The sequence below is a fragment of the Chenopodium album genome, chromosome 3 (assembly GCF_948465745.1).
Source record: "Chenopodium album chromosome 3, dcCheAlbu1.1, whole genome shotgun sequence".
NCBI classification, from domain to species: domain Eukaryota; kingdom Viridiplantae; phylum Streptophyta; class Magnoliopsida; order Caryophyllales; family Amaranthaceae; genus Chenopodium; species Chenopodium album.
Window position 1 is genome coordinate 47,589,107 of NC_137836.1, and position 27,956 is coordinate 47,617,062.

Genomic DNA, 27,956 nt, shown 5'->3' on the forward strand with positions numbered 1-27,956 from the left:
TACTTGGTATGAAAGTGTTACTTTACAATGTTACTTATGTTAAAAGTGTTACATTGAGTGTTACATTCTAATTAAGTGTTACCAAAGTGTTACTTATAAATCTAGTAATCTTCTACATCAAAAAGTGTTACCAAGACGTGATACATAAACTCAATTATGTACTAGTGCTCAAATCTATAAGCACCGGGAGTACCCAACTCCTTCAAAGCAACTCTTGGATTAGCTCCCATGCTTCCTCGATCCTCCTCTTCTCTATCTTGGTGAATTTCCTCTCTTAGAGAGCTTGGACTTGAAGAACGATTAGCAACCCTTAACCTTGTTATTGTTCTCTCAATTTCCGGATCAAACGGCACTAGAGTCCTTCCTGTTATCCTAAGCATACAAAAACTCAAAGCAAATATCATAGCACGGCTACAAAAGTAGCCTAAAGAGAAAAATCTTTTTGTATTTTTGAAATTAGGTGAAATAGACTTAGCAACAATAGCAAACAACTACGCCACTCCCCGGCAACGACGCCATTTTGAACAAGGGTTGAGACTAGGTCGTTGGACTAATCTTCCCTAGGCCAAACAAAATTTGTAATCACTCAACACACCCTTATAACTAGCATAGGAGTAAGTCGAGGGTCGAACCACTAGAATTGGGAGGTGAATGCTAATGCTAAAGCTAAGCTATCTCGAAGTAATGAAGTAAGATGTGTATATTATAAGACAATCAAACAATCAAGATGAAATCAAATATAAAAAACATTAGGGTTTAGGATCCACATATACTTGCAATGGATACAACTAATTGGGATTAGAATTGACTAAGTCGAGTGTTGCGAGGGAAAATCAATTAAGCAATCAAGAGAGTATGGTAGGCTAATCTCCTAGAGGTCAAACTAGCGCAAACTACAAGAGACTCTAGATAGGAACTTCGCAAACCAACTCAATCGACAAATGCAAGCCACAAATCAATTGTTCTTATCAATGTGAACTTACAATTCAATCTAGTACAACACTCAAAGTTAGCTACTCTTCAATTAATCACACACATGCACTTAATCAATCAACCAATTTAATCACTACATCAACTCCATCAATTTCCCCCAATTAGCATCAATTTGTTACTCATATATGCTTCACCATTCCCCTAGCAAGAAAACTACACACAATCCATGGAAATCAAGATCAAAACTAAGCTAAACAACAAATTCATCCTCATCATATCAATCAAACAAATACAATCACAAATTCAATCAAACTTAAACAATCAACAAAACAATTGAAGTAAAAGAAATCCTTACAAACTTGCTTCAAATCAATGGAGATAATGATTAGAATCATCAATCAAGAACTTCTCTCTCTATAACCTAGAGTTTCTCTCTCTACAAAATGATTTAAATTTCTATTCTAATTCTAAAAGAACTCTCTAAAAAACTCTCTCTAAAAATAGAAGGAAAGTCTATATATAGTAAAACTAACAAAGGGAAATTAGTAAGATCGTCCAAAATAGACTCGTACAGGCGCGACCAACTACAAAGGGGATCGCGGCCGCGCAAAACTGGGTACGGAACAGAGACCCAGAGAGGCACGCCCGCGCGGCCGCGCCATGGTCACGCTCGCCCACGCCTAGGAGCAGGGCAGCTTCCTTCAGCATCAACTTGCTCTTCCTCGTGCGCTCCACTTGATGATGTAATGAACACGAAAGGAGGCAGTCTCCAAATAGCCCCCATAGTGGGTTCAACACCAAGATTGGTGTACCCACCGCTTGCATGCACGAGATAGAAGACTTAGTCTATACAATCCTCAAACTTGAACTTCAAGTGGTAGGCAAAAGGCATCTCAAACGATGTAAAACTTGGGAAGGAGACTCGGGAATCTTCGGATTATGATCATAACCTGAAAAATGAACGAAAACAAATAAAATAAAAGAAAAAATAACAAAATAAACCAAGAAATGCATGACGAAAGGTGTCCTATGGATGGGAAGCTCCCTATATCACTCCTTGACGCTGCAACTACGGCGCAGATTATCACCGGCAAAAAGAAGCTCAATGGTGACCTCGTGGTCATAACTCCAACAAATAAGGTAGGTCCTACCCATTTGCCAGACTTATCTGATATGGCGTTGCTCTCAAAATCTGTAAAATGTTTTGTGAGATGGATCATCTCTACCCAAGGTGGTACCAACGGGTATGGATCGGAACATGTCTTACCTCATGAGGTTATTAGTATGGTAGATCCACCTGCAGATATGCAGATATACCCGCTACTGTTAAATGTTGTAATTTGTCAATTAGGGATCATCTCATTAGACTCCCTAGTTATAGAAATTATTTTAAATTATTTACTCTACGATATCCTATGTTTGTGTCAGAAATTTTAATGCAGGGAATACAATTTCCCCGGACATCTTAGATGGAAGAGAAATTGAATTGCAGATCCAAGTCCAAGCAACTGCCCGCACAAGGTTTTGGGGGAGTGGCGAAAAAGGGGTACGGTGTGTAGTATGGAATTGTTGTGACTTGGGTAGGGATACAATTATACCGTTAATGAGGACTGCAATTGAGATGCATATGCCTCATTTGATTATATTAATAGAAACACGAGTTTCCATACATATGGCTCGTCTTATATGTGCATGTTTGAAACCTGTCTCTGTCTATGATGGAGTCTCAAAGAATGAAAGTGAAGAAAACCAATACTAGTTAGTATATATGTATTTCTACTGTATTCTGCTTAGTCTTAGTTGTCTTTTTGTACAGCTTTCTCTAGTGGTTTTTCCTGTTCTTTTGTGCAGCCTCGGTGTTAGTTTCTTAGTGGCTAGCCTTGTGTATATTATGTAACTTTTAGGTTTTCTAATCCCCAGAGGATTGTGCGCCGTTTTTACACTGAATACAGAGAAAAACATTCTCCCAATTATTGCTTGAGAGAAAGGCTCACTGCTCAAAATACTCTGGAATTCTTGAGAAATCTGATCATACTGTCAGATTTCCACATGGTATTAGAGCTTCTAGGTTAAATCATCCTAAAAGTTTTAATCTTTTTACTTTTCTCGCCTTTGTTTTACTTTCTTTCGATCATTCAAAATGCTCAGATGAACTATCAGGACCCTTTGTTCCTATCACACTCCGATAATCATGTTGCCTCTCTGACTCCAATGCTCTTTGATGGCAATAACTTCTTGATTTGGAGCAGAAACGTGAAGCTAGCTCTTGGAGCTAAGAACAAGAAGGGATTCATTGAAGGAAAGATCCCCAAACTAGGATTACAACAGGTGGGAAAGAAATGATTATATGGTGAGATGCTGGATATTCAGATCTATGTCAGATCAAGTGGTTGGTGGTCTGAGCCTTGTGCAGACTTCCAAGCAGTTGTGGGATGAGTTGGTTGAGAGGTATTCTGAGAGCAATATACCTCTCCTGTACCAACTCAAGACGGATCTTGGTAAACTTAAGCAAGGTGACATGTTTGTAGTAGATTACTACTATAAGCTCAAGATTTTCTGGGATGAAATCTATAACATTGAAGCAATACCTGAATGCACTTGTGGGATTGTTTCTAAGTGTACATGTAGTATGTACAAAAAGATGTTAGCAATTGTTGAGACAAACAGGGTGATTCGGTTCTTGATGGGATTGAATAGAGGATACTAGAATGTGAGAGAAAACATTCTTAGCTTGGATCCTTTACCTAGTGTCAACAAAGCTTTCCATTTGGTGCAACAAACTGGGAAACAGAAGAAAGTTTCCAATGAAATGCAAGAAATTACAGAAGCATATGCTTTTCAAGCACTAAAGGAGTCTCGGAATAGTGCTCTTGCAAAGCAGAAAAAAGGAAGATACCAGAAGAGAGAGCAGAGGAAGCCCAGATGTCACTTGTGATTATTGCAAGAAAAAAGGTCATGAGAGGTCTGGATGCTTTGAGATATATGGTTACCCAGATTGGTACAAGGGAAAGAAAACAACAGCTAATGTTGGCAAGATAGATGGGGAAATGGAGTCACCCTTGGATGAGGAAGAGTATAAGACAGGTTCTGGATCATGCAGCAAACCTCATGCAGGAATGATCTCAGCTGTGGTAAGGGAAGTGATGAAGGTTTTTCAAGAGAAGCAAGGAGCAGGTACCAGTCAAGCAAAAGGGAATGCTATGAGTAATTTTACAGGTATAATATCCTTCTCAAATGTGGCTAGTTTTCATGAAAATTTTGACTTCAAATCCTGGATCATTGACTCCGGGGCCTCAGACCACATGGCTGGTAATAAAAGCTTGTTCAGTAGTATGAGAAGCTTATTCAAGCCTGTTAAAGAGGTTCTTCCAGATGGAAATGTGAAAAGGGTAGATAAAATTGGAACAGTCAAATTGGGAGCAAGGATAGTGCTCCATAATGTTCTGTATTTGCCAGAATTCAAAAATAATCTTTTATCTTTGTGCAAGATAATAAGATGCAGCAACATCAAAGTGATTTTTTATGACAATGGATGTGTGTTTCAGGACCCTACTAGTGGAGAGAGCTTGGCTTTTGGGAAGGTAACAAATGACTTGTACAAGTTCACTTTGAGCAAAGAAGAAACCAACAAGACTGTCTTAACAGCAAGTTTGGTAAATAATTCTGAAACTTTTCCCTGTAATAATGTTATTACCCTAGATGTTATGCATGCTAGGCTTGGACATGGATCTTTGTCTAAGATGAAACATTTGGATTTTTGTAATTGCAAATATATTAAAAAATTTTGCTGTGATACTTGTTCAGTTTCTAAGCATCATAAACTTCCCTTACCTGCTAGTACTAGCATAGCTTCTCACATTATTTACTTACTGCATGTTGATTTGTGGGGGCCCTATAGGACACCCAACATAGATGGATCAACTTATTTTTTAACTATAGTAGAGCAACTTGGGTGCACTTATTAAAGAACAAGGAAGTTGTAAGAGATATATTGGAAAGATTCCTTTCTTATGTAGAGAATCATTTTGATTCAAGAGTTAAAACCATTAGATCAGATAATGGAACTGAGATAGTTCAGTCGGAATGTAGCAAGATATTTGCAGAAAAAGGAATTTTTCACTAGCTGGAGTTCCACAACAAAATGGAAGAGTGGAGAGAAAACACAGGCACCTTGTTGAAACTGCAAGAGCTTTGAGAATACATGCAGGATTGCTTAAGAGATTTTGGGGGGAATGCATTCTAGCAACAACTCACATAATTAATTTGTTGCCTAGTGTTGTGATAGGTTGGAAAACACCTTATGAGAGGTTATGGAAGAAGAAACCAGATTACAAACATCTCAGAACAATAGGATGCATGTGTTATGCTAGTGAAGCAAGGAAGAATGATGACAAGTTTGCTGAGAGAGGAATTAGGGCAGTCCTTATTGGATATCCCGTAGCTCAAAAGGGGTCTTTACCAGCATACATGTAAAATTCAAGGAGCAAATTTTCCCTTTTTTGCACCGTGAGAAAGGAGCAGAAGAAAACAAAGGGTTATACAATAGTATTCCCTTAGTTAATCAGGAGATTCAAGTGAATCTGGGAGAAGAAGAAGATGATGTTGATGAGGTTTTAGAAGAAGAAATCCATAAGAAATCATGGATTTGATGCAGGGACAGGACAGGTAACACTTGTAATCAGAAAATCCACCGGGGACAGAAAAATCCTAAGCAAGTTTCAGAATTTTGAGGTTCATTTGCCACCAAGTAATTATGTTGACCATAATGATCAGTCACCATGTTTTACTGCTCACAAGCTCACAGAAAATGACTTTTATGATGGAGATTACATTGTATCTCTTAACAATGTTCTCAAGGTCATAGAACCAACAAATTATTCACAAGCTTCAGAGAGCAAGGAGTGGACAGAAGCAATGGAGGAAGAGCTAGGGGCTCTTGAAAAAAAAATGAAACTTGGGAATTTGCAGATCTTCCAAGTGATAAGAAAGCTTTGGACTCAAAATGGGTTAACAAAGTGAAATTTGACATAAATGGGAATATTGTGAGATTGAAGGCAAGATTGGTAGCTCGAGGGGATAAACAACTCAAAGGAAAAGACTACAAGCACACATTCTCTCCAGGGGCAAATTTTGCAACTGTGAGACTTCTCATGGCTCTGGCAACAATTCAACATTGGAAGGTGCACTAATTAGACATCAATAATGCCTTCTTACATGGCTATATTGATGAAGAGATTTACTTAAAACCACCTCAGGGATATACAAAGGCTCCTGAAGGGAAATTTTGCAAACTCAAGAAAAGTTTGTATGGCCTCAAACAGGCTTTTAGGCAATGGAACAAAGAACTTACAAGATTTTTGAAGGTAAGAGACTTCTTTCAATCCACTAGAGATTATAGCATGTTTTCTAGAGTGGAATCTGGAAAATAGACTATCATATTAGTCTATGTTGATGACCTGCTGATTACAGGTGATGATGATGATTATATCACTCTATTGAAGCAACAGTTAGATGTTGAGTTCACTACTAAGGACATAGGTGAGATGAGATACATTCTTGGTCTAGAAGTATCCAAAACCAGTAAGGGAACTCTACTTAATCAAAGAAAATAAGTCTTTGATGTGCTTGATTACACTGGCTTAAGCAACTGCACTCCTGCAACTGCTCCTTTTCCTAAGCATGTCAAGTTGTCCAATCATGAAGAGATAATCATGACTGACCTGAGAAGTACAGAAGCTTGATTGGAAAGCTGCTCTACCTTAACTTAAGTAGACCAGAATCTCTTTCTCTGTTCAACAGCTAAGTCAGTTCATGAGCTGTCCTAGAGAACCTCACTGGCAAGCAGCTTTACATGTTGTAAAATATTTGAAAGGGACTTCAGATTTAGGGTTGTTTTATACTAATAACTCCCCTTTTAGAGTCGTAGCTTACAGCGATGCTGATAATGGTTCCTGCGTTTTCTCTGGCACATCCTTTGACATCTTTCTTGGAGCATGTCTTGTCTCTTGGAAGATAAAGAAGCAAGAAACAGTCTCCAAATCTCCAAATCTTCTTGTGAGTCTGAATATCGAAGCATGTCACAGACTACAAGTGAGATGGTTTAGGTTGATGACATTTATGAAGACCTTGGATTCACCATTCCTAAACCCATACCTTTATATTGTGATAACAAGTCTGCTATGCATATAGCTGAGAATCCCGTTTTTCATGAGCGCACCAAGCATCTTTCTAAGGATTGTCATTATGTTAGGGAAAGACTTGAGGAAGGTTTTCTTATTACTGTTTTTGTGAGATCCTCACTTCAATTGGCAGATATAATGACTAAAGCTCTTACTGAACAACAACATAAATTTTTGTCTTTCAAGTTGGGACTTGTTTCTCACCACCAAGTCCAACTTGAGGAGGGGATGAAGAAAACCAACACTAGTTAGTATATATCTATTTCTACTGTATTCTGCTTAGTCTTAGTTGTCTTTTTGTACAGCTTTCTCTAGCTGTTTTTCCTGTTCTTTTGTGCAGCCTAGGTGTTAGTTTCTTAGTGGCTAGCCTTGTGTATATTATGTAACTATTAGGTTTGCTAATCCCTAGAGGATTGTGCGCCGTTTTTACATTGAATACAGAGAAAAACATTCTCCCAATTATTGCTTGAGAGAAAGGCTCACTGCTCAAATACTCTGAAATTCTTGAGAAATCTGATCATACTGTCAGATTTCCACATAAAGCGAAGGCGATTATGCCATCCTCACCTTTTCCAAGCACGTGAAGCTAAAGTTGTTGCGCTCAATAGGTACTGAGTCTTGTTGGGGATTAGATGGAAAAAATGTAATTTAGATAATTTATTCATGTTGTAATTTAGATTATGTCGTGCTTTGGTTTTTTTAGAAAATTTAGATTATGTACTAAGTCTTTAGTTTTCCATAGTTTTTTTTTTATTTCTTTAGTTTGTGCTTTCTTTAGTTAGTTTTCTTTCTTTGTGCATTTCTTTGTTTATTTGGTCTTTTTCCCTTTTATTTGCTTGTTTTCGTGTATTTTCAGGTTATGATCGTGTTCCGAGGATTCCCAAGCCTTCTTCTCATATTTCTCATCAATTTGGATGCCTCTTGCTTGTTATTTGGAGCTAAAGTTTAAAGGAATGCAAGGAGCAAGTTCATGAGATCGGTGCATGCATGCAGTGGAGGCATCATCTTTGGCATGAACCCACCAAAATAGCCATCTCAAGACTGCCTACCTTAGTGTTCATCCTCATCACCAAGACGAGCGCACGAGGATGAGCTAGGACGAAAAAGGGGGGGCTCCCCTGCTGCCAGGTCTGCCTACCTTAGTGTTCATCCTCATCACCAAGACGAGCGCACGAGGATGAGCTAGGACGAAGAAGGGGGGGCTCCCCTGCTGCCAGGTGCGGGCGCGCCTGATGCGGGTGCGGGCGCGCCTGCCAGGGCCTCTGTTTCGTACCCTTTTTCTCGCGGCCGCGCCTCTCCCTTGATGCGACCGCACCTTCCGGGGTTTCTTTTGGGACTATCTAACTAACTCTTCTTTTCTATCTTTCCTATATATAGTTTTTCCTTCTATTTTTAGAGGAGAACTCAATTACAGAGAGAATAGATTAGATCAGAATTAGAGCATAATTAGAGAGATTTTAGAGAGAGAAACTCTAGGTTTTTAGAGAGAGAAGTTCATGGTGGATTGTTGATGATTGAAGATTTTTTCGTTTCCTTTGATTTTTGATCAAGTTTGTAAGGATTCCTTTTCTTTAATTCAATCTTTAGTTTGATCTTTAGTTTGATTTCAATTGTTTTGTTGAATGTTCTAGTTTGATTGAAGTTTGATTGATTTGTGTTTGATTTTTGTTTGTTTAATTTGATCATGATGAATTTGTTGTTTAGCTTTGTTTTGATCTTGATTTCTATGGATTGTGAGTAGTTTGATTGCTAGGGTAATGGTGAAGCATATATGAGTAATGGATTGATGTTAATTTGGGGAAATTGATGGAGTTGATGATGTGATTAAATTGGTTAATTGATTATGTGCATGTGAGTGTTTGATTTAGGCTTGATCACCCTAGTTATTCACACTAGATTGCATTGTAGGTTCACATTGATACGGACCATTGATTTGTGACTTGCATTTAATGATTGAGGTGTCTTGTGACGTTCGTAGCTAGAGTTTATCGTAGTTGACGCTAGTTAGACCTCTAGAAAAATAGCTTGATATGCTCTTTTGGTTGCATGATTGGTTTTCCTCGCATCACTCGACTTAGTCAACTCTTTCCCAATTAGCAGAATCCGTTACAAGTATATGTGGATCCCGAGCCTTAGTGTTTATTACATTTGTCCCAACCTAGCTTGTTTAGTTGTTTAGCATTCACACCGTTACCTAACCTTTCCGGAATAGCTTGACTTGACAATATAAGATCGCCCTCCATTCCTTAGTGGTTCGACCCTCGACTTACCATTATACTTGTATAAGGGTGTGTTGAGAGATTACAAATTTTGTTTGGCCTAGGGTAGGGTTAGTTTCAACGACCTAGTCCGACCCTTGTCACCGTGTAAACATCGCTACACTATCCATGAGCTTCTTTAACACCATGCTACACCAATCATATTCAGCAGCTTTGGAAGCACAAGATAAAGCTGGCACCAAATCAGCAGCCAACCGATTAGGGCATAACAACATCTCAAGCGACAACAACAGGAACACTGTCTTGAACTCATCCGCCTGATCTTCCTTCCATTGTCCCTCAATCCGCCCAATCAATTCAGCATTTACTGGAATGCCTTTTAAATATGTACTCACGACCAGTTTTAATGGACTTATTATTCCATGTTTTACCATAATTCTCCATAATCCTTTTTACCTTTTCTGACATTTCATTATCCAATGAACAGTTTGTCGGGACAGGCAACCCCCCGTTAGGAATACCTAAGACCCAATGAACTTGATTTTGAGACAACGGAAAAACTCTTCCATCTCGACTAGTAAGAGTACAATTGAAAGGATCAATACGAGTCATCAACCAATATGCCAACTATCTTGGCAAGTTCATGTCTACTCCAATTTTTAACAACCCAATAAACCCCATTTCACCTACCCATCGCTTACATTGATCGTCCAATTTTTGGCATAATCTACCAAACGACTCTAACCGATAACTTGTATTAGCTAGCTGTAATAGACATGCATCAAAGTAAAACAATTAAACAATATATATGCATTTCTATTTCATCATACTTCAACCAACAACATATCAACCACTTCTTAACAAACTACTAATGCATAAATCTTATGCAATTATTCACTTACCGTACAGCGAGCCTTGCGGTGTTGTATCAACACTTCACCTCTCCATTTCACTTCCCCACCAACACTTAAAGAGTCATCATGCAGGAACATCGTACTATGTTACCCAATTTAATGATCATACTTAACTCTTTGCAACACGAATCATACGTACCTTGAATATCACCGGGTACATTTTCTTCATGTGACCTGATCCTCCTTCCTGACAAGATCATTTTCACTTTCACTTCAATGATCATACTTACATACTCACCCAACTCACATGGACTACAATATATCAGAGTTTATAGATGATGGCAGCATATTATACCTCAGAAACATTTCCTTTTTTCCACATTTTCCTTTTCTTACTCCCCATTGAATCCACTCTTGAATCCATACTACAACAATACCTAGACAACATTTCCTTTCATAAAAAAAAATTCCAACTACTACAACATTGCAATACACACACTCAATCAACAAAACCATACACACACTACTACCTGTTGCTGGGGCAATTAATTCCATAGCAGCACAACACAAATTGTAAATCCATATCATTTCAATTCAATTTACTTTCCAAGCATTTAACACACCACTACCTGTTTGATGGGCAGCACAACACAAATTTTAAATCCATATCATTTCAATTCAATTTACTTTACAAGCAATTAACACACCACTACCTGTTGATGGGCAGCACAACATAATTTTTACATCCATATCATTTCAATTAAATGTACTTTTCAAGCAATTAACACACCACTACCTGTTGCTAGGCATTTCATTCCATAGCAGCACAACACACTAAATAATTAATTGCCCATATCAATTCAATTTAACCTAAACAACAATTTATCCAGTCCTTACTTGTCAACAACCATATACCTAAACTACCAGTATGCTATTGCATCGATCATTGCAAACATACTCGGTCCATGAATTACACACATATTCAGGTCGACAATATGACTACGATACACACAATTGACTCACATCCACAACTCAAAACATATAACAGGATGAACAGGCCATATTATAGGATAGGACACTTACGAAACCCTAGCTCTATCGCCGCTTGCACCACCACTTACAGTCGCCGCCCGAGTTCACACCACCGCTTGCACTCGCCTCCCGAGCTCAAGTCCGACTCAAGAACATTTACAAGCTCAATTGTTGTTAATTGTTCAGTCAATTACTGCTAGCTCAATTGGCAGGAGCTGAAGTTCGAAGTTGGGGAAAACGCCTGGCACAATCTGGAGCTCACCTGAATTTCTAACGAGATGTCACGAATCCTTAACGGACTTGAGGATTGTCATAAGTTGACGCCGCTAACACAATCGTTGACTGTCAAATTGGCATTTACGCGTTTACCCTTACTGAAGCCGGGGAAAAGACGCTGAAGTCCCCATATAAACGAACCAAGTTAATATTACATTTTAACAGAGATTTTCTCCTCTCTCCAGTATTTTTCTGCTCGGTAGTTGGTACATATGCTAGAATGCTCCATGAACTTTAATTTACAAATTCCATTCTAATAAATTTCTTCTTCCTTTTTTGAATTTGGTCTAAAAGTTGAGCTGAAATTTTCACCGAGTTCAATCATATAGTTGTAGTTTCTCACCTGAAAAAATGTCCAGGCGAAATTTATCCAGTGTCTTCAAAAATCAAGTCCATAATATAAAATCTAATCAAGAAATTGCTAAACATATTTCCCAATATTTAATCTTCTCAAACTTCACAAACTTTCATAAATCACCTATTTTTGGCAATGTCAATTCACAGATAACCCAAATTGTTCTGTCAGACCCACTTGTCCCTGTTACTTCTTGCTTAAGATTCTTTGATTTTCTGCGGAATTTGCCTTCTTCATCTTCTCAGAAACCTGATCTTCGAGCTTACATTACCCTCATTTTTAGATTGTTAGATGCTCGAAAATTCGCTGTTGCGAAAAATTTGTTGAATTCTGTGTCTGTTGATTATAATCTTCGATGCCCAGTGTCAGATATGGTGTCTATAGTGGAAGAATGTGGTAGTAAGAGTGAGAAATTAGCTAAATGTTTTGATCTTTTGATGAGAGTTCATGCGGATAATCAGCAGTTTGATGATGCCTTTAAGGTGTTTGATTATATGACTGAGAGAGGGTTCGAAATTGAGGAGAGGAGTTGTATGGTTTTCTTGGTTTCTCTTAAGAAATCTGGGGAATTTGATTCATTGATTAGGTTTTTTACTAAGATGGTTGATTCTGGTGTCGAAATAACTGTGTATTCGATGTCGCTTGTGATCGATTGTCTATGTAAGAGAGGAGAGATTGATAAGGCTAAACAGTTGATAGATGAAATGGGTAGGAGAGGAATAGAGCAGAATTCATATCCGTATAATTCGTTGATAGTTTATTTTATAAGGAAACAAGATTTTCGGGAAGTTGATGAAGTGATTAGGCTAATGGAGAAGGTGAATGTGGAGCCTAATGTAGCTACCTATACACTTGTGATCGATGGATACACGAATAATGGGAAGATTGAAGAAGCAGAAAATATGTACCAGAAAATGTGTGAGCGAGGTGTGAAGGCAGATATGCATCTATATACAGTGATGATCAATTTGTGTTGTATGAAACAAGACATGAAGAAGGCTTGCCATCTTTTCGATGAAATGATAGAGAAAGGTCTTTGCCCGAATACTCACACTTACGGTGCTATGATACATGGGTTATGTAAGGCTGGGCACTTGGACGCTGCAGAGATGCTTGTGAAGGAGATGCAAACTGAAGGACTTGAGATGAATCGTGTGATTTATAATACTTTGTTAGATGGCTATTGCAGAAAGGGAAGAATGGATGAAGCACTGCGGCTGAAAGATTCCATGGAGAAAAAAGGATTAATGGCCGTTGCATACGTGTATAACATTATGGCAAGTGGGTTGCACAAGTTGAATCGAAATGAGGAGGCAAAGACATTCCTGTACTCAATGTTAGAGAAAGGGTTGTCACTGAATACCATCAGTTATACTACTTTGATCGACATACATTGTAAGGAAGGTAAATTTGCCGAAGCCAGGAGGCTCTTTAAAGAGATGGAGAAAAAGGGGGAAGGTCCTAATGTTGTCACATATAACGCTTTAATTGATGGATACTGTAAGAAAGGTAGGATGAAGGAGGCTCATGAACTGAAAAACGAGATGGAGGAAAGGGGTGTATCGCCTGATGTATACTCGTACACATCAATAATACATGGTGAATGTATAAATGGAAAGATGGATTATGCACTGAAATTGTTCAATGAAATGTCTAGTAGGGAGTTAGTTCCAAATGTAGTTACTTATACAGCAGTGATTGCAGGTTTGTCAAAGGCCGGAAAATCAGATGAAGCTTTCAAATTATTTGATCAAATGATAGAAGCAGGCCTTATTCCAGACAGTACAGTATATACTTCACTCGTGGGAAGCCTTCATTCAAGCTGAAGCCTAGGTCAAATTTTTACTGAACTTGGAAATTTTGGTAGGAGTCACACTCATTTTGTTGTGATTCTAGGAACTTAACCTTTTCATATCTATTGTAGTTTTAATTTTTTATTTTTGACAACGATATCTATTGTATTAGTACACCCTTTCCCTATAATATAAAATGTGTCATTTGTACTCTTGTTATATCTCTCTTACAATGGTTATACTACTTCTCCTAGTCCAACCTTGTCAATGAAACAAGTTTGGAGGATGTAATCAAACCCTCAAAACTTTCTGCTTTCACATTCTAAGCCATAATAGATTTGCAAGAAAAAAGTGCAAGCAGATCTTGAGGAGTAATAAGAGAGGCAGGTCTTTACGAAAAGGGTGTGCTTGGAACAGAATCAAATATCAAGGTAGCTAACTCAGCTAGTGAAGGTGAATGTCCAAATTGGTTGTGATAAATCTTTCTACTTTATTAAGAAAGTTGCAGCCTCGTACATAATGGATTTAACCATTTGCTATCAAAGAGGGGTGGGATTAGAGGTGCTAATCGAGTTGAGCAGTTCGGACTCGACTCGGTCAAAGCTTGGTTAAAACTCGGCTCGAGTTGGCTCGACTCAAATTCGACTCATCTCGAGATGTTAACGAGCACGAGTTGAGCAAGTTTTAACTCGACTCAATAAGCTAACAACTCATAATATATTTTGTTACTATAGAATTTACAAAGTTATTACCATGAACAAATTTAATAGTTCTAAAAAAAAATTGATATTTAATAAGAGTTAATTTATAGTATAAAAAATCATAGAGTAAATCTTTAATAATAAATAAAATAATTAAATGAAAACATTATAAAGTGAAAAAACAATAAAAGTCTATAATTTTAGAAGGGCCAAAATTTTAACGAACAGATCGCGAGCTACTCGGCTCGACTCGAAACATTAATGAGCACGAGATGAGCATGTTTTATTGGCTCGAAACTTTAACGAGCACGAGTTGAACACATAAAAAAAAAAAAAAAAAAATTCAAGTCAAGTCGAGCATCTTTTAGCTCGTGATCGACTCGCTCGACTAGCACCCCTAAGTGGGATAATACCCTTCTGTCAACGAATTCTTTTATCACCCTCAAAGCATCTTAGTATAGAATCATCACAAACTAAAAGATGGCTTAGGCACTAAAAATTTAAGCGACAATAAATTGAGGTGTATGTGGAAGTAATGGAACACTAAAGGGGAAAGGGAACAAGATAAAGACTTATATTATATGTAAAATTCCAGTAATGCTCAGACAGAAATAAGAAAGATTATTAGCAACGAGATATGTACAATCCATGAGAAAGAATTAGATACAGAACTTCCATTTAATTACACGAAGACCCATTTACCAAAAGTGGGTAGTAATATAAACATCAGATTTCAACCATGACATTATATCTAATTTACATGAAAACTAACAAATGAAACAATTGATATGGAAACAGACTACATATTGATTTACAAGAGCAGATCAGTATACTCCAATAAGCCATGGCTGTTGAGTGATTCCTTAAGCTTGTGCAAAGCTCGACTTTCTATTTGGCGTACCCTTTCCTTAGACAAACCAAACATGGCTCCTATTTCTGATAATGAGTTCCGTTTTTCAGATTTAGATCCTATGCCAAACCTCAGTTTGATTATTTGTCTTTCTCTGGGAGCCAGCGTACAGAGCAGGTTGCGTATATGTTTTCTCATCAATTGTTTTTCCGCACATACATCAGGCTTTTCAATCTTAGTATCAGCAGTGATCTCCTGCAAAAAAAATTGTCCAGCAGATGAGAGAAATAATAAGGCTAATGATCAAAGTGAACATCAAATGCAGCAGAAGCATATATACTATCAAAATCAAAACACTTTTGACGATCCAATTCAGATGCTAGACTACATACATACATACTCCCTTATCCAAAATAAAAGTGATTCGAATATAGAATGCGTGGAAATAAAGGCCATCACATCGTGAGAATTTTTCTTATGTGAGAACACTATTTATGTCTAAATTTTTACTCGTATGTTCTAAATTTTAAATCTGATGTTCTAAACTTTTACTTAGGTGTTCTAAATTATATCAAATGTTCTAATTTAGTACTCACATGTTCTAACCATAAATTAGTTAAGTTGATGTCATAAACTTTAAATAACTTGTTCCAAAATTTTAACTTATTATATGTTCTAAATTTTAAAACGTGTTCTAAAATTTATAATTATATGTTCCATATTTTAAAGCGTATGTTCTATTATTTTACATGTATGTTCTAAAATTCTTTACTCACACTTTCTATATTTTATATCAGTTTGTTCTAAATTTTTATTCACATGTTCATAATCTTAAATCATATGTTCTAAATTTTACTCATATGTTTAAAATTTTTAAAGCAAATTTTATAAAATTTTAATCACTTGTTCTAATTCTTAAATCAGATCATCTAAACATATTACTCACACAAATGTTTTAAATTATTACTCATATGTTCAGAATTTTAATTTGAGTCACATGTTCTAAATTTTTGCTCACATGTTCTAAATTTTTACTCACATGTTCTAAATTTTAAATCAGTTCTCACATAAGTATGAATTCTCACATATGGACCTATTCTCACCGGATCCCTCCCCTATATATATATATATATATATATATATATATATATATATATATATATATATATATATATATATATATATATATATATATATATATATATCTTTATTTTTCAAAATACCCTTCCTAAGGTTGAATAATGACGAGAGGTATGGAGACAGTCCAACTACCATAAATGTTTAGTAAGGTGTGATAGACTCTTCCAAGTTATATGAGAACTATCACACTGTTCACGAGTGAGGTTGACTGGATACATTTAACAGTTTGATCATAATAGGGAGCTAATGGGCAGCCTTGACAATAATTGGAGATGTATAATGTTAGAGGATGCTCCTGCATAACTGACCATGTGATTGTAACAAGGGGGCTGCAAAGAACACCATCTCGCTACCTATTTCTTAGACTTAATTTCATGCAGTACCCATTTGAAACACTCCTTACATTTCCTTTCAAGCAAAGGAAGAATGAGTAGTTAGTACTCCCTTTGTTTTTAAGTGTTACAGTTTGATCAATACATTGATTAAGGATTAACTGTCTTTATTATAAAAAGTGTAAAGAGGGTAGTTGGAGTAATTAAAAAAATATACAGTAAATATTTTATTGAAAGTAGGGTAGGAGAAAATTTATGAAAAAAGGAGTGGAGACAATGCAAAAAGAGAGAAGGAATATTTAATTATTAGTAAGTAATAGTTTGTCAAAAATGGAACTGTAACACTTTTTATTTTTAAAGGCTGATTAAGGCATGTTATCTTTAGCTTATTTTCAGTTCAGTTCAACTCTACTTCCATCAGTTCCTAATTTCCTTCTCTCATAAAATATTCAGTTCATTTCAGTTCAGTAAATCAGAACAGACAATTATAAGCTTTTACATAATATCAGTTAGTAATTCCTACAAACGCACACGTAATCTTTCATAGGTGGTAAAGTCATTGGGAGACGGAAAACAGGACCTCTGATTGATACTTGTCTACATCATCATCCATTGCTACCATTTATGGCTCCTTACGAAACAACTATTCTTATGGATAAGAAGGATAACCACATTTTTGTGATACTACAAACATTTGCAAAACTGCTCCTAAACGTAAAAGAATCACCTGCATGTTGGGCAAACAGGCTTACAGATGGATGATTAAAAACGAGAAATCTAGTACTCCACAGTACATTCTGTCCTAAAGCATAATCATTAGCCAGAGAGTCTATAGGAACTAGTATCACTCTATTACATAAGCAACAGATTATATCATATTAGTCCAGTCTCAGCCATCCCTCTTGTTTGTTTCTATGTATCCCAAAGCTTTGTTTCTATTTGGAGCATCAAATACTTCATTTTTTTTAGGTGCATCACTTTCCTTTTTAACTAATAAATTCTCTCTTTCTCTCTCCTATCACTGTATCACATGCAATGGCGGTTCCAGTATGAGTTCAGCATACTGGATTCGGAAAATTCTATCCAATTTATTTTAAAAACAAAAACTACATATATACAATACTATACACATAAATATAGTACTACTTGCTGCAGCCTAGTGGTAACTGCTTTGCAACATTGGTCGCGGGTTCGAGCCCCCCACACCCTTTTTATCCTTTTTTTTTTCATTTGCTTTACTAACTTTCTTCCTTCAAACACTAAACTAAGAAGACTCCAGTTCAATTGCATTTCAAATTTTAATTTTTCTATTAAATTAGTATATGTACATCCGAATTACATGGGCCCTATTTATTTTTTTTTCTCTCTACCTCTCTTTACTCCAAAACTGCCTAAGAGTCCGTGAAAACTAAAGTGACGCAACCAAATAAAAAGCGGTTGAAGTACATGTTTGGAAAATATTCCAAGGTTTCTCTGTTCATGTTTATCAATATTCATGTTTACTTATCACATGGTTTATCATTAATTTTAAATTAAAAATATATATATGCTTAAAATCTTGAGAAACACTGTCTATATGTAAAGCAGTTGAATTATGTAAAATTTCCTATTTGAGAAAGTAGAAATTATAACCAAGGCTAACATACTATGTCAATGAGCAAGATGGGGTTAGTTTGAGAAATTCTCCCATCAACTCAAAATTTTATAACACACATTGCATTTACCGTATTTGAGTCGACTTCTGTAACATTACCTGAAAAGTGGTATTCTGATCACTCCACACAGGTTGCTGCATTGAAAGTGGATGTCTCATCAAAATTAGCAAATTTTGCAGTTTCTCAACTGTAATTCCTACACGGAATGCCAGCTCTTCTATCGTTGGTTGATGATGCCCTTCTTGGATGAATAACTTTCTTGCTTCTAAGAACTTGGCATGGAGACTATACATATTTTCCTACAGAATATTTGCCAATATTCTATTATGTTAGTAAGGATGACCTCAACTTGCAACATTTTTTTGCCAGAGAAATCTTCTCATGCTAAAAAAAATGTTGACTAAAATTCTAATATGTTGTCAGCCACACCATTAGTTGGTGGTGTAGCCAATTGGCCACTTCACATATATGGGAATTATTTGAGCAATGGGGCTTACAGACTTAAAACGATGATCAAATAAGGTTACGCCAATGTATGAAGGTTACCCCAATGGAAAAATGGGTTACACCTTAAAACATATGAATATATTCTTTAATAAAAAAATTATAAAATTAAAAAGGAAAATACACTTTTATAATCCCAACTATTGCCAATTTACCTCTAATAATCCCAACTAAGGTTTATTTTTTTATAATCCTAACTATTGGGTCAGTTTGCATCCAATAAACCCAGCCGGTCAACACCAAGTCAATGACTTGTTGTAATAGGTAACCAATACACGTGTCAACCCATGATTGGTTTATAAATTTTAAAAAAAAAAATTTAAAAAGGGAAAAAAAAAACTGAAAAACCTGATAGCCACTCCCCTCCCTTCCCGCCACCGCAAAACCCCATGACCAACCCCCATCTTGTCGGCAAACAGCCAACCGTCACCCTTATCCCCCGAAACGGCCGGCCAGCCACTCCTAACCCCAAAAATCACCCCTAACCGGCTCACTCCAACCCCAAAAACCACCCACTCTCCCTTGAAAATAACCTCCCACCATTGCAAAACGACCCTCCTTTCTTCCCCAACCCCCAAATTCGGCACCCTGGGCGATTTCGCGGGTGTGGGAGGGATTTTTCAAGCGGTTTCGAGGGTGTAAGAGTGGCACCCGAGGTGTTTTTCTTCTTGTTTTGGTTTCCCGACGAAGGGAGAGGGAAGGGAGGAGAGTGGTTTAGGGGCAGGGAGGTGATCGGCTGTGTGTGGTTGGGGGTTGGGATGACCGACCGACCATTTTCAAGGGGTTAGGGAGGTGCAGGCCGGTATTCACGGTGAGGGGTAGGTTGGAATTTCATGATGGAGGTGCTGGGTTTTGACGGTGGAGATGGCCGGGAATTTTTAATTTTTAGTGTTTTTTTTTTTTAATTTTTATTTATTTTTAAATTATTTATATTATAAAGCCAATCATGTGCTAACATGTGGCGTTTAAAAAACAAAAACAAAAAAAAAAAAAAAAAAAAAAAAAAAAAAAAAAAAAAACCTTTTCAACAATAACCGGTTGGGTCTATTGGAGGTAAATTGACCCAATAGTTAGGATTATTAAAAAATAAAGGAAAAATTAGAAAAAATAATCCCAACTTTCATCAATTTTGGTAGAATAATCCCAACTTTGGATTATTCTAGAATAATCCGAACTTTGGGGGGTCTTCTTTTTCTTCAATCCCAAATACCGGTAACCGGTTGAATGGGTTAAATTTATTTTTTTTCGTTAAAGTGACACGTGTCACAAATTAATTGGCTAAAAGTATTAATAAAAAAAACAAATTAAAAACAAAATAAAAAAAATAACCACCAGCCAAAGCCCCAACCACCCCAACCACCGCTCCGAGCCAAACCACCATCCCCCTCTCCGAAACTCCCAGGCAGTCAAACCCCAAGAACCACCGGCCCCTATACTCGAAAACCCCAAAAGCCACCAACCCTACTCTCGAAAATCCCTCGAAGCCACAAGCCCACTCCCGAAAACTACCAAAACACTCCTCCCCCCACCATCGAAAACCTATTAAAAAAAAAAAAAACTAATTAAAAACAAAATAAAAAAAATAACCACCAGCCAAAGCCCCAACCACCGGCCAATCCGGCAACCCGCCCAGGCGAGCCACCTTCCTCGCCGGACCTCTAGCCTTCCCACACCCCTAAAGTCGCCGCTCCGAGCCAAACCACCATCCCCCTCTCCGAAACTCCCAGGCAGTCAAACCCCAAGAACCACCGGCCCCTGACTCGAAAACCCCAAAAGCCACCAACCCCACTCTCGAAAATCCCTTGAAGCCACCGGCCCACTCCCGAAAACTACCAAAACACTCCTCCCCCCACCATCGAAAACCCTAGACGCTAGGAAATCTGGGTGGGGGAGGAGTGTTTTAGGGTTTCGTGGTTGCAATTTGGGGTTACGGTGGTTTTTGGGGTGGGTGATTTCGGTGATTACGTGGGGTTTCGAGAAGAGGGGAAAACGGCGACTCAATGGACAGGGGAGATGCGGCGGTCTGGCTGTGGTTGTGGAGGTTAGGGTGATCGGTGGGGCGGCGGGCTAGGCTATGGTGGTGGTCAGGTGCATGCTTCGGTGGGGAAAGGGGATGGTGGGTGGTTTCTTATTTTTGTTTTTGTTTTTTTTAATTTTTTAGACCAATCAGGACTTGACACGTGTAAAATGACCTGATATAATAATAGGTCATTGACTTTGGTTGACCGGTTTGGGATTGAAGAAAAAGAAGACCACCCAAAGTTCGGATTATTCCAGAATAAGTTGGGATTATTCTACCAAAATTGATGAAAGTTGGGATTATTTTTTCTAATTTTTCTAAAAATAAACCTTAGTTGGGATTATTAGAAGTAAATCGGCTATGGTTGGTATTATTAAAGTGTATTTTTCCAATAAAAAAGGAGGAAATAGAGTTAAACTTATTAAAATTAATTGATGTTACTCGCATATTGATTTTTAAAAAAAAAAATAATATAATAACCCACCAAAAATATAGGAGTTTGAAAGAAAAAATAAGAAATTCAAACAACTGAAACTTATCAATGATTCAGCAAGAATATAAATGGAGAGATTTCAAACTAATACAAGGACATCAACTCTTGAAAAGAAGACAATTTAGAGTTCATACCGGCAGACGGATGGTCTTTGAATGTTGAAATATGGCCTTTCTAATTCCTTGCCTTATCCACCAATATGCATAACTAGGAAATCGGCAACCAGCTTGGGGTTTGAACTTTTCCACACTCTTCATTAGCCCCATACTCCCTTCCTTTAACAGATTACAACAGGAAAAAAAAAAAAAAAAAAAAATCTCAGTCTTTGGCTAGGTGATAATCTCATACAGTCATGTCGCCTAATCCGATTGCACAAGGGTTTTTTTTTTTAAGACCCTTACAAGCAGTAAAAGTAACAAGCCAAAAGGAAATGTAATGTTCTTTGGTTTATACAATGGCATATCTAGGATTCGAATACAGAATATGCACAAACAAAATCATATACTTTTACATGAATTAATAAAGGCTGTGACCTAATGGTATCAAAAAGAATGAAATTCTATACTAGTCATTGACAAAATTAACCTTTATTAAATGATTTTAAATGCAAACAATGCTGAGAAAGAAAGTGAGAAGACAAACCAAAAATAAAATTAACACCTTATTCAATAGAGAACACTCACTTGAAGAGAGAGAGAGAGGGAGGGGGGGGGGGGGATCTTTCTTAAAGAGGAAAGAAAGAAAAATGAAAAAAAAAAAAAAAAAGGTACTTCGTAGTAGCCAACCTATCATCTGTAAGGTCAGTGAAATACTATACGCTTGCCAGCAATCTAAATAAAATTTAATGATATTCAGCTGCAACAAAACTTCTAAAATAAGTACAGGGTATCAAAGTGCATACACTTGTTGCATGCTAGATCCGCCCATGGTTTACCTGTAATAAGTCCTTAAGACTGAGGCCACGGTTCTGATATTGTTTAGCTATATGTACCACCAAACGTAAGTTGGCATGAATTAATTTTTCCCGGCTTCTCCTCCCAGAGAGCACCTCTGAATGCAATGCCACAATACTCATCCCAACAGCATCCGCCCACTCAGCAAATGTTGGTTCGCGATCAAATTGAGACTCAAGCTTTTGCTTCACATTGACTAATTTAATGAAGTTCTAAAACAGAAACACACAAAACTATTATTAGTATTCATTTATTTATTTATTTTTTTGGATAAAATCATTATTAAAGTTGTACAAGTATCAACAAAACTGTTGGCAGAACAATTTACAATGTACCTGTATTTCGGCAATCAAATCATTCTCTTGTTGCATGGTTAGCAACTGCTTCGTCTCTGGACCCCATAAAAATAGACGAAGAGGATCATTCGGATCATATCCTTCACTCGACCTTTTTGGATCAGCCTTTTTTTCAGGAAGACCTATCTCATGAATTACTCTAGGCTTTGAAGACTTCCTTTTCTTATTTCTCCTTTCTAAAAGCCGAGATGACCTAACTGTTTTCGGTGTTACTGTCGGAGTACTACTATTACTTGACCTGAAATACAGACACATTAGTCTCACACACCTAGTTGACCGAGACACTATAATATTTTATTCGGAAGGAAGGGGGGGAATTCAATTCTTGAAGTCTGATAGAGTATCCATAGAATATTCTCATCCTAGGTTTAGGAATTGTGTATAAGAATATCTTTATGATATCTTTACATATCTTGTTAGTAACCTAATATGATTAGGACTCTCATTGTAACCCTATATATATCGATCAATGGAAATCACTCTAATCAAGGATCTCTATATTATCTGACAAAGTCAAAATTAGGAAGACGATGCAGGGAGTGAAAACCAGTCATTGTATCCCTCAAAAAATACTTGCTTTTGAATGAAGCCAATGAATTAAGAATTTACAAGAAGTTGACTTCCCCTGAACTGACCCTTCATTGTGCTATTCCATAAGTCCAATAAATTTAATGAAAAATGCTAAAAAGTTCACCTAGAAGAAAAGGGTCCATCTGTCCCAACAACAAGTGCATCGGAGCTCTCAGCTAATGCCAGCGCTAATTTTGAGGCTAAAAGAGCTTCCTCAGCAAGTGAAATCACCTCGCATGATTTCAGATCCTTATGCTCACTCATAGCTTTTGAGGTTAAATGTTCCTCACTTATAGGGGACGTTAACCTGCAACAGAAACAAGAGATTGCTTAAAACTGGAATAAAATTCTTAGAACAAAAAATCAAGGAATGAAAACATGTAAAATCCGTTTTATAATAACAGAAGATGTATCTAGTAGGACCTTACAAGAACGATGAGCCAGACCAATGGCAAAGCTGATGTTCAAGTTCCTCCTCGTGTTGAAGAGAAGTTCCTAATTGTTGTTGGATATATGCAGCATGTTCAATCTTCTTACCCTCCAAGGTGGACAGTAACTGCAGAAGAATGTAATCACATAATTTGTTAAACAACTGAGTGATTTCATTAAAGAAAACCATTTAGCAAACTTCTAAAGGAGGGGGGAGGGGGGGGGGGGGGGAAACAACTATATAAATAGGCAAATAATATGGACCGACAATCATGTGACAAATCTATTCCATGAAATCCAAGCACAGTCACTAACCTGACATGTTTTATCTTCTTTAAGCACAGATGAGGATTGCTTGCACTCATCACGCTGCTCATGTGATACAACAGAGGCAGGAAATTGTCTCAACAAAGTAGTGGTCGTGGATTGAACAAAAGATGTTTGTTCATTGACCATGGATACTGCGATTTATGGACACATAATTTGATTAAGGAATAGAAACAGATATCAGATATTCAGAACATTGAAAAGAGATCATATAGCCTCCAGCAGTTTTACTTTACGGGTACTGTAAGATTACAGATATAAAACCTTTCTTTGTCATAAAAGCTAGTTTTTTCATTAAGTTTTTATTCACAATCACAAATAACCAAAATAAGATTTCTAGTTCTTCATGATAGAACCCAACCATTTATAATCATTCCATATGTTGGTAAACCTACGAAGAATAAATAACATAGCAACAAAAACTACAATAGTACCCAAAAGTGAGAGGTCCTAGTCCTAGTAAACCCACAATTGGAATTCTTTCATCTCAAAATTAACACCCATCAGTTGTAGTGATTTTGTCCTCTACTATCTCCATTTAGTTAAGTAAATGTAATTGAGATTAACTCGGCCTCTTTTTTAATCTACTTATGTTTTTCTGCCACTTGTCGCGCCCACCCACATTTTTACATTTGCTCTCATTTCATCCTATTTTATCTTACACTCACCTTTTCAATACTTTCTTAAAATGCATACCTACAGGCTACAGCTACAAGAAAAACGTAAAAGAACGGAGGTAATACACCCTCGATTTTCTGTATTGTAATCAGCTCTGTGACTCAGTATTGAGTACTCATAGTCATATCCAGACACCGGTATGTATCGAATTTTATTGTGGTTAATTATGCAATTTTGTGACAGTTCTCCTTAATTTTTGCCCAAAATGAATCGTGTCGGTCTCACATGAGTACTAATGTAAAATGAAGAGTCCAAGTAACATAACTACTGAGCAATTCAATCAAATGAGGCGAAAATCTTTTCACCAAAACAAAAATTATTAAACTTCCAACAAGTGAAAGTCAATTTCCATATATATGATGATACCACGAAGTACAAATTAAACAAATTATTCCAATAAACATAAAATATTGACTAAATTACAGAACATAAGGATACAATTTAAAATGCAGAATAAAGCAAAATATTGGGATAAGATAAAAGTAGTACCTGAAAGAGAAGAAGAAGCATTGTTTCTGAATTGGGTTCTTGGAGGAAATGAGGAAGATGAAGAGAGCAGATTAATGGCAGTTTCCATGAATTTTTGAGGAGAGAAAAAATGTTAACTTCACTTCAACTTGGTCCCTTCGTTCTAAGCTTTCTTCTCAGGTTTCAGCCTCAAAACCCCATTCTCAAATTGGATGAGGTTTGTTACTTGTGCGCGATTTTCTACATTTTTATGATTTTAAAACTTTTTTTTTTAATTTTTTTTTTGGAGGACGGGTGTTTGGGTTTGGGTTCACAAATTAGATAAGATACCTTATACTCTGTCCTTTTATTTGTTTTATATTTTTGAGGGGGCATTTGGTTAGATCAATGAAAATAAAGTGGAATGGAAATAAATAAAAGGAGGAAAAGGAATCATACAATTCTTACCTTTTTCTTTGTTTAGATTAATTATAATAAGAAATCCATTTGTGTTTGAGAAGGGTAAAGGTATTAGGGCTTGTTCTCATTGACTGAATTGAACTGAGCTGAACTGAATTGAACTGAGCTGAACTGAATTGAACTGAACTGAATTGAACTGAACTAAACTGAACTGAGCTGAACTGAAGTGAAATGAATATTTTATAAGAGAAGGAAATTAGGAGCTGAAATGAACTGAACTGAACTGAACTGAGCTGAACTGAACTAAACTGAGTTGAACTGAACTGAACTGAACTGAATTTCAACGTATGAGAACATGCCCTTAGAGTGGTAACAATTAGGGGTGTCAATTCGGATAATCGGATCGAGTCTGATATGGTCAGGTCGGATAAAATTTTAAAGTTAAGTCATACTAAATTGTCGTGTCCACGCGAGTCCAATCCTGAATCGGATGCTTTTCGAATCGGTTTCGGATCGGGTCGGGTGTGCTTTTGACACCTATGGACTAACAAATTGGTAGAGTCCCTTACCCTTAGTTAAAGGTAATCGTTACTAAATCTCTTAAGCAAACATTTGATAACAGTTATGGTTTAACCGAATTCGTTTCCAACCTAAAAAATACACTAACCAAACATGTTCTAAATGTTTGAAACTTATAGAGTACCTCAAACTCTCAAGATATGAGGTATGAGGTTTAGAAACGTAGGGTGTTAAGAATCAAGTTCCAAACTCATACCACTACGTTTCCATACACCTACGTTTGAAACCTCTCATACCTTGAGAGACAATTAAATAGAGAGACACAGAGAGAGCGCATGTTATAAATTTAAAAAGAGAAGAGAATATTATGATTATTACAAAGCATATACTAACTTAAAATATTGCAGTTATAGCAGTTATAACAAACTCTAGGCAGTTCGTTTGTTACAGAGAAATGATGTAATGATGACTAAGTTAGTTAGTTGTAACTAAGTCTACTTAGGCGACAGAGTCTTAAAATCAAGTGAATTGCTATTCGTCGCTCCTATTTTACATAGTAGCGCTCCCATTTTGACTTGAATGGACAAATATGCCCTTTATACAAGTTGTGTTATAAAAAGGACTTTGTTCCCCATATGGAAACATTATATCAAACGGTCCCCTCAAAGTACGATGTGAATATCCCGAGTCCACTAAATCGGTCACCACGACCTTAAAACCAAATCGGTCCCCACGACCACCTTAATTTTTTTTTTTTAAAAAAAAATTAATCATAAAATTTTTCTGACGGGTCTTGGATCATGGACGACGAGTGGAACATTCGTACACCGGAGAATGCGTCGGAACATTCTATAAGTTTTTTTTTTCTGTAAATAGGACATCCGCCTAAAAATCCGGATGTCCCTTGGTGGATCCGCCTAAAATTTCCGGATCCGCCTTGGAACATCCGGAAATATCAAGCGAAAGTAGGGATCCGCCTGAAATTTCCAGATGTTCCAAGGTGGATCCGAAAATTTTAGGCGGATCCACCTTGGGACATCCGGATTTTTCAGGCGGATGTACCTTTTCCAAGTTTTTTTTTTAATATTAATTAAATTACTTTTTTTTCTAATATTAATTACTTTTTTTTTCGATTGTTGTTGTGATTAAGTTTTTGATAATAGAGTAATTATTATTGTTTTGTAATACTAATATGATTATTTTTTGTAACCTTATTATTATTTTTATTATTATTAATTTTTTTATTATTATTTTTATTATTATTATTTTTATTATTATTAATTTTTGTTATTATTATTGTTATTATTATTATTGTTGTTGTTGTTGTTGTTATTATTATTGTTGTTGTTGTTGTTATTCTTATTATTATGATATTAATTAGTAGAAATATAAATATTATTATTATTATAATATTAATTAGTAATTATTGTTAGGGTATTATTGTTTTGTAATTATTGTTATTATTGTTGTTGTTGTTAGTGTTATTGTTTTATAGTAGAAATATTATTATTATTATTATTATTATTATTATTATTATTATTATTATTATTATTATTATTATTATATTAATTAGTAATTATTGTTAGAGTAGTATTGTTTTGTAATTGTTGTTATTATTGTTGTTGTTGGTGGTGGTGATTATTGTTGTTGCTATTATGATTGTTGTTATTAGTATTAGTTATTAATGTTAATAATATTACTAGTTATAATATTGTTTTATAAATATTATTATTAATATTATAAAAAATAACATAATGGCATACACCATTGTTTTGTTTAATTTGTATAGGATATGAAATCTAAAGACGGCGGTGACGGTGTGAATTATAGAGGGAATTTCGTCATGGATACGTTATTTCCAACATTTGAGGATGGTTACATGGGCTGATGGTGTTTCCATAAATTTGGTAATTTATTTTGG

General features: G+C 36.3%; 2 protein-coding genes and 1 long non-coding RNA gene across 3 annotated transcripts; 1 reads left to right on the forward strand and 2 right to left on the reverse strand.

Moving 5' to 3' along the window:
• Positions 1-605: 605 nt before the first annotated feature.
• On the reverse strand, positions 606-11,475 carry LOC145623973 (uncharacterized). Its single transcript, XR_014110350.1, has 3 exons — positions 11,269-11,475; positions 10,234-10,622; positions 606-1,883 (listed from the first exon to the last, which is right to left on the reverse strand). It is a non-coding gene; the product is annotated as an uncharacterized LOC145623973 (long non-coding RNA).
• Positions 11,476-11,714: 239 nt separating this feature from the next.
• LOC145613814 (uncharacterized) lies at positions 11,715-13,909 on the forward strand. Its single transcript, XM_081668864.1, has one exon. It carries the CDS (start codon positions 11,845-11,847, stop codon positions 13,672-13,674), a length of 1,830 nt encoding a protein of 609 aa, XP_081524990.1. The 5' UTR covers positions 11,715-11,844; the 3' UTR covers positions 13,675-13,909.
• A 982-nt stretch (positions 13,910-14,891) lies between these two features.
• Positions 14,892-25,407, reverse strand: LOC145623974 (RNA polymerase sigma factor sigF, chloroplastic-like). The gene is made up of 9 exons (XM_081676892.1): positions 25,139-25,407; positions 23,960-24,105; positions 23,644-23,771; positions 23,340-23,522; positions 22,625-22,883; positions 22,271-22,501; positions 21,471-21,611; positions 18,418-18,618; positions 14,892-15,447 (listed from the first exon to the last, which is right to left on the reverse strand). Exons 1-9 carry the CDS (start codon positions 25,224-25,226, stop codon positions 15,154-15,156), a joined length of 1,671 nt encoding a protein of 556 aa, XP_081533018.1. The 5' UTR covers positions 25,227-25,407; the 3' UTR covers positions 14,892-15,153.
• Between the last annotated feature and the right edge of the window lie 2,549 nt (positions 25,408-27,956).

Coding starts and splice junctions, on each gene's coding strand:
- LOC145613814 (XM_081668864.1), top strand. CDS start 11,845: ATGTCCAGGCGAAATTTATCCAGTGTCTTCAAAAATCAAGTCCATAAT.
- LOC145623974 (XM_081676892.1), bottom strand. CDS start 25,226: ATGGAAACTGCCATTAATCTGCTCTCTTCATCTTCCTCATTTCCTCCA. Junction 22,884..23,339: donor GATGGACCCTTTTCTTCTAG/GTGAACTTTTTA, acceptor TCTGTATTTCAG/GTCAAGTAATAGTAGTACTC. Junction 15,448..18,417: donor ATCAGAATACCACTTTTCAG/GTAATGTTACAG, acceptor TTTTTTTTGCAG/GAGATCACTGCTGATACTAA.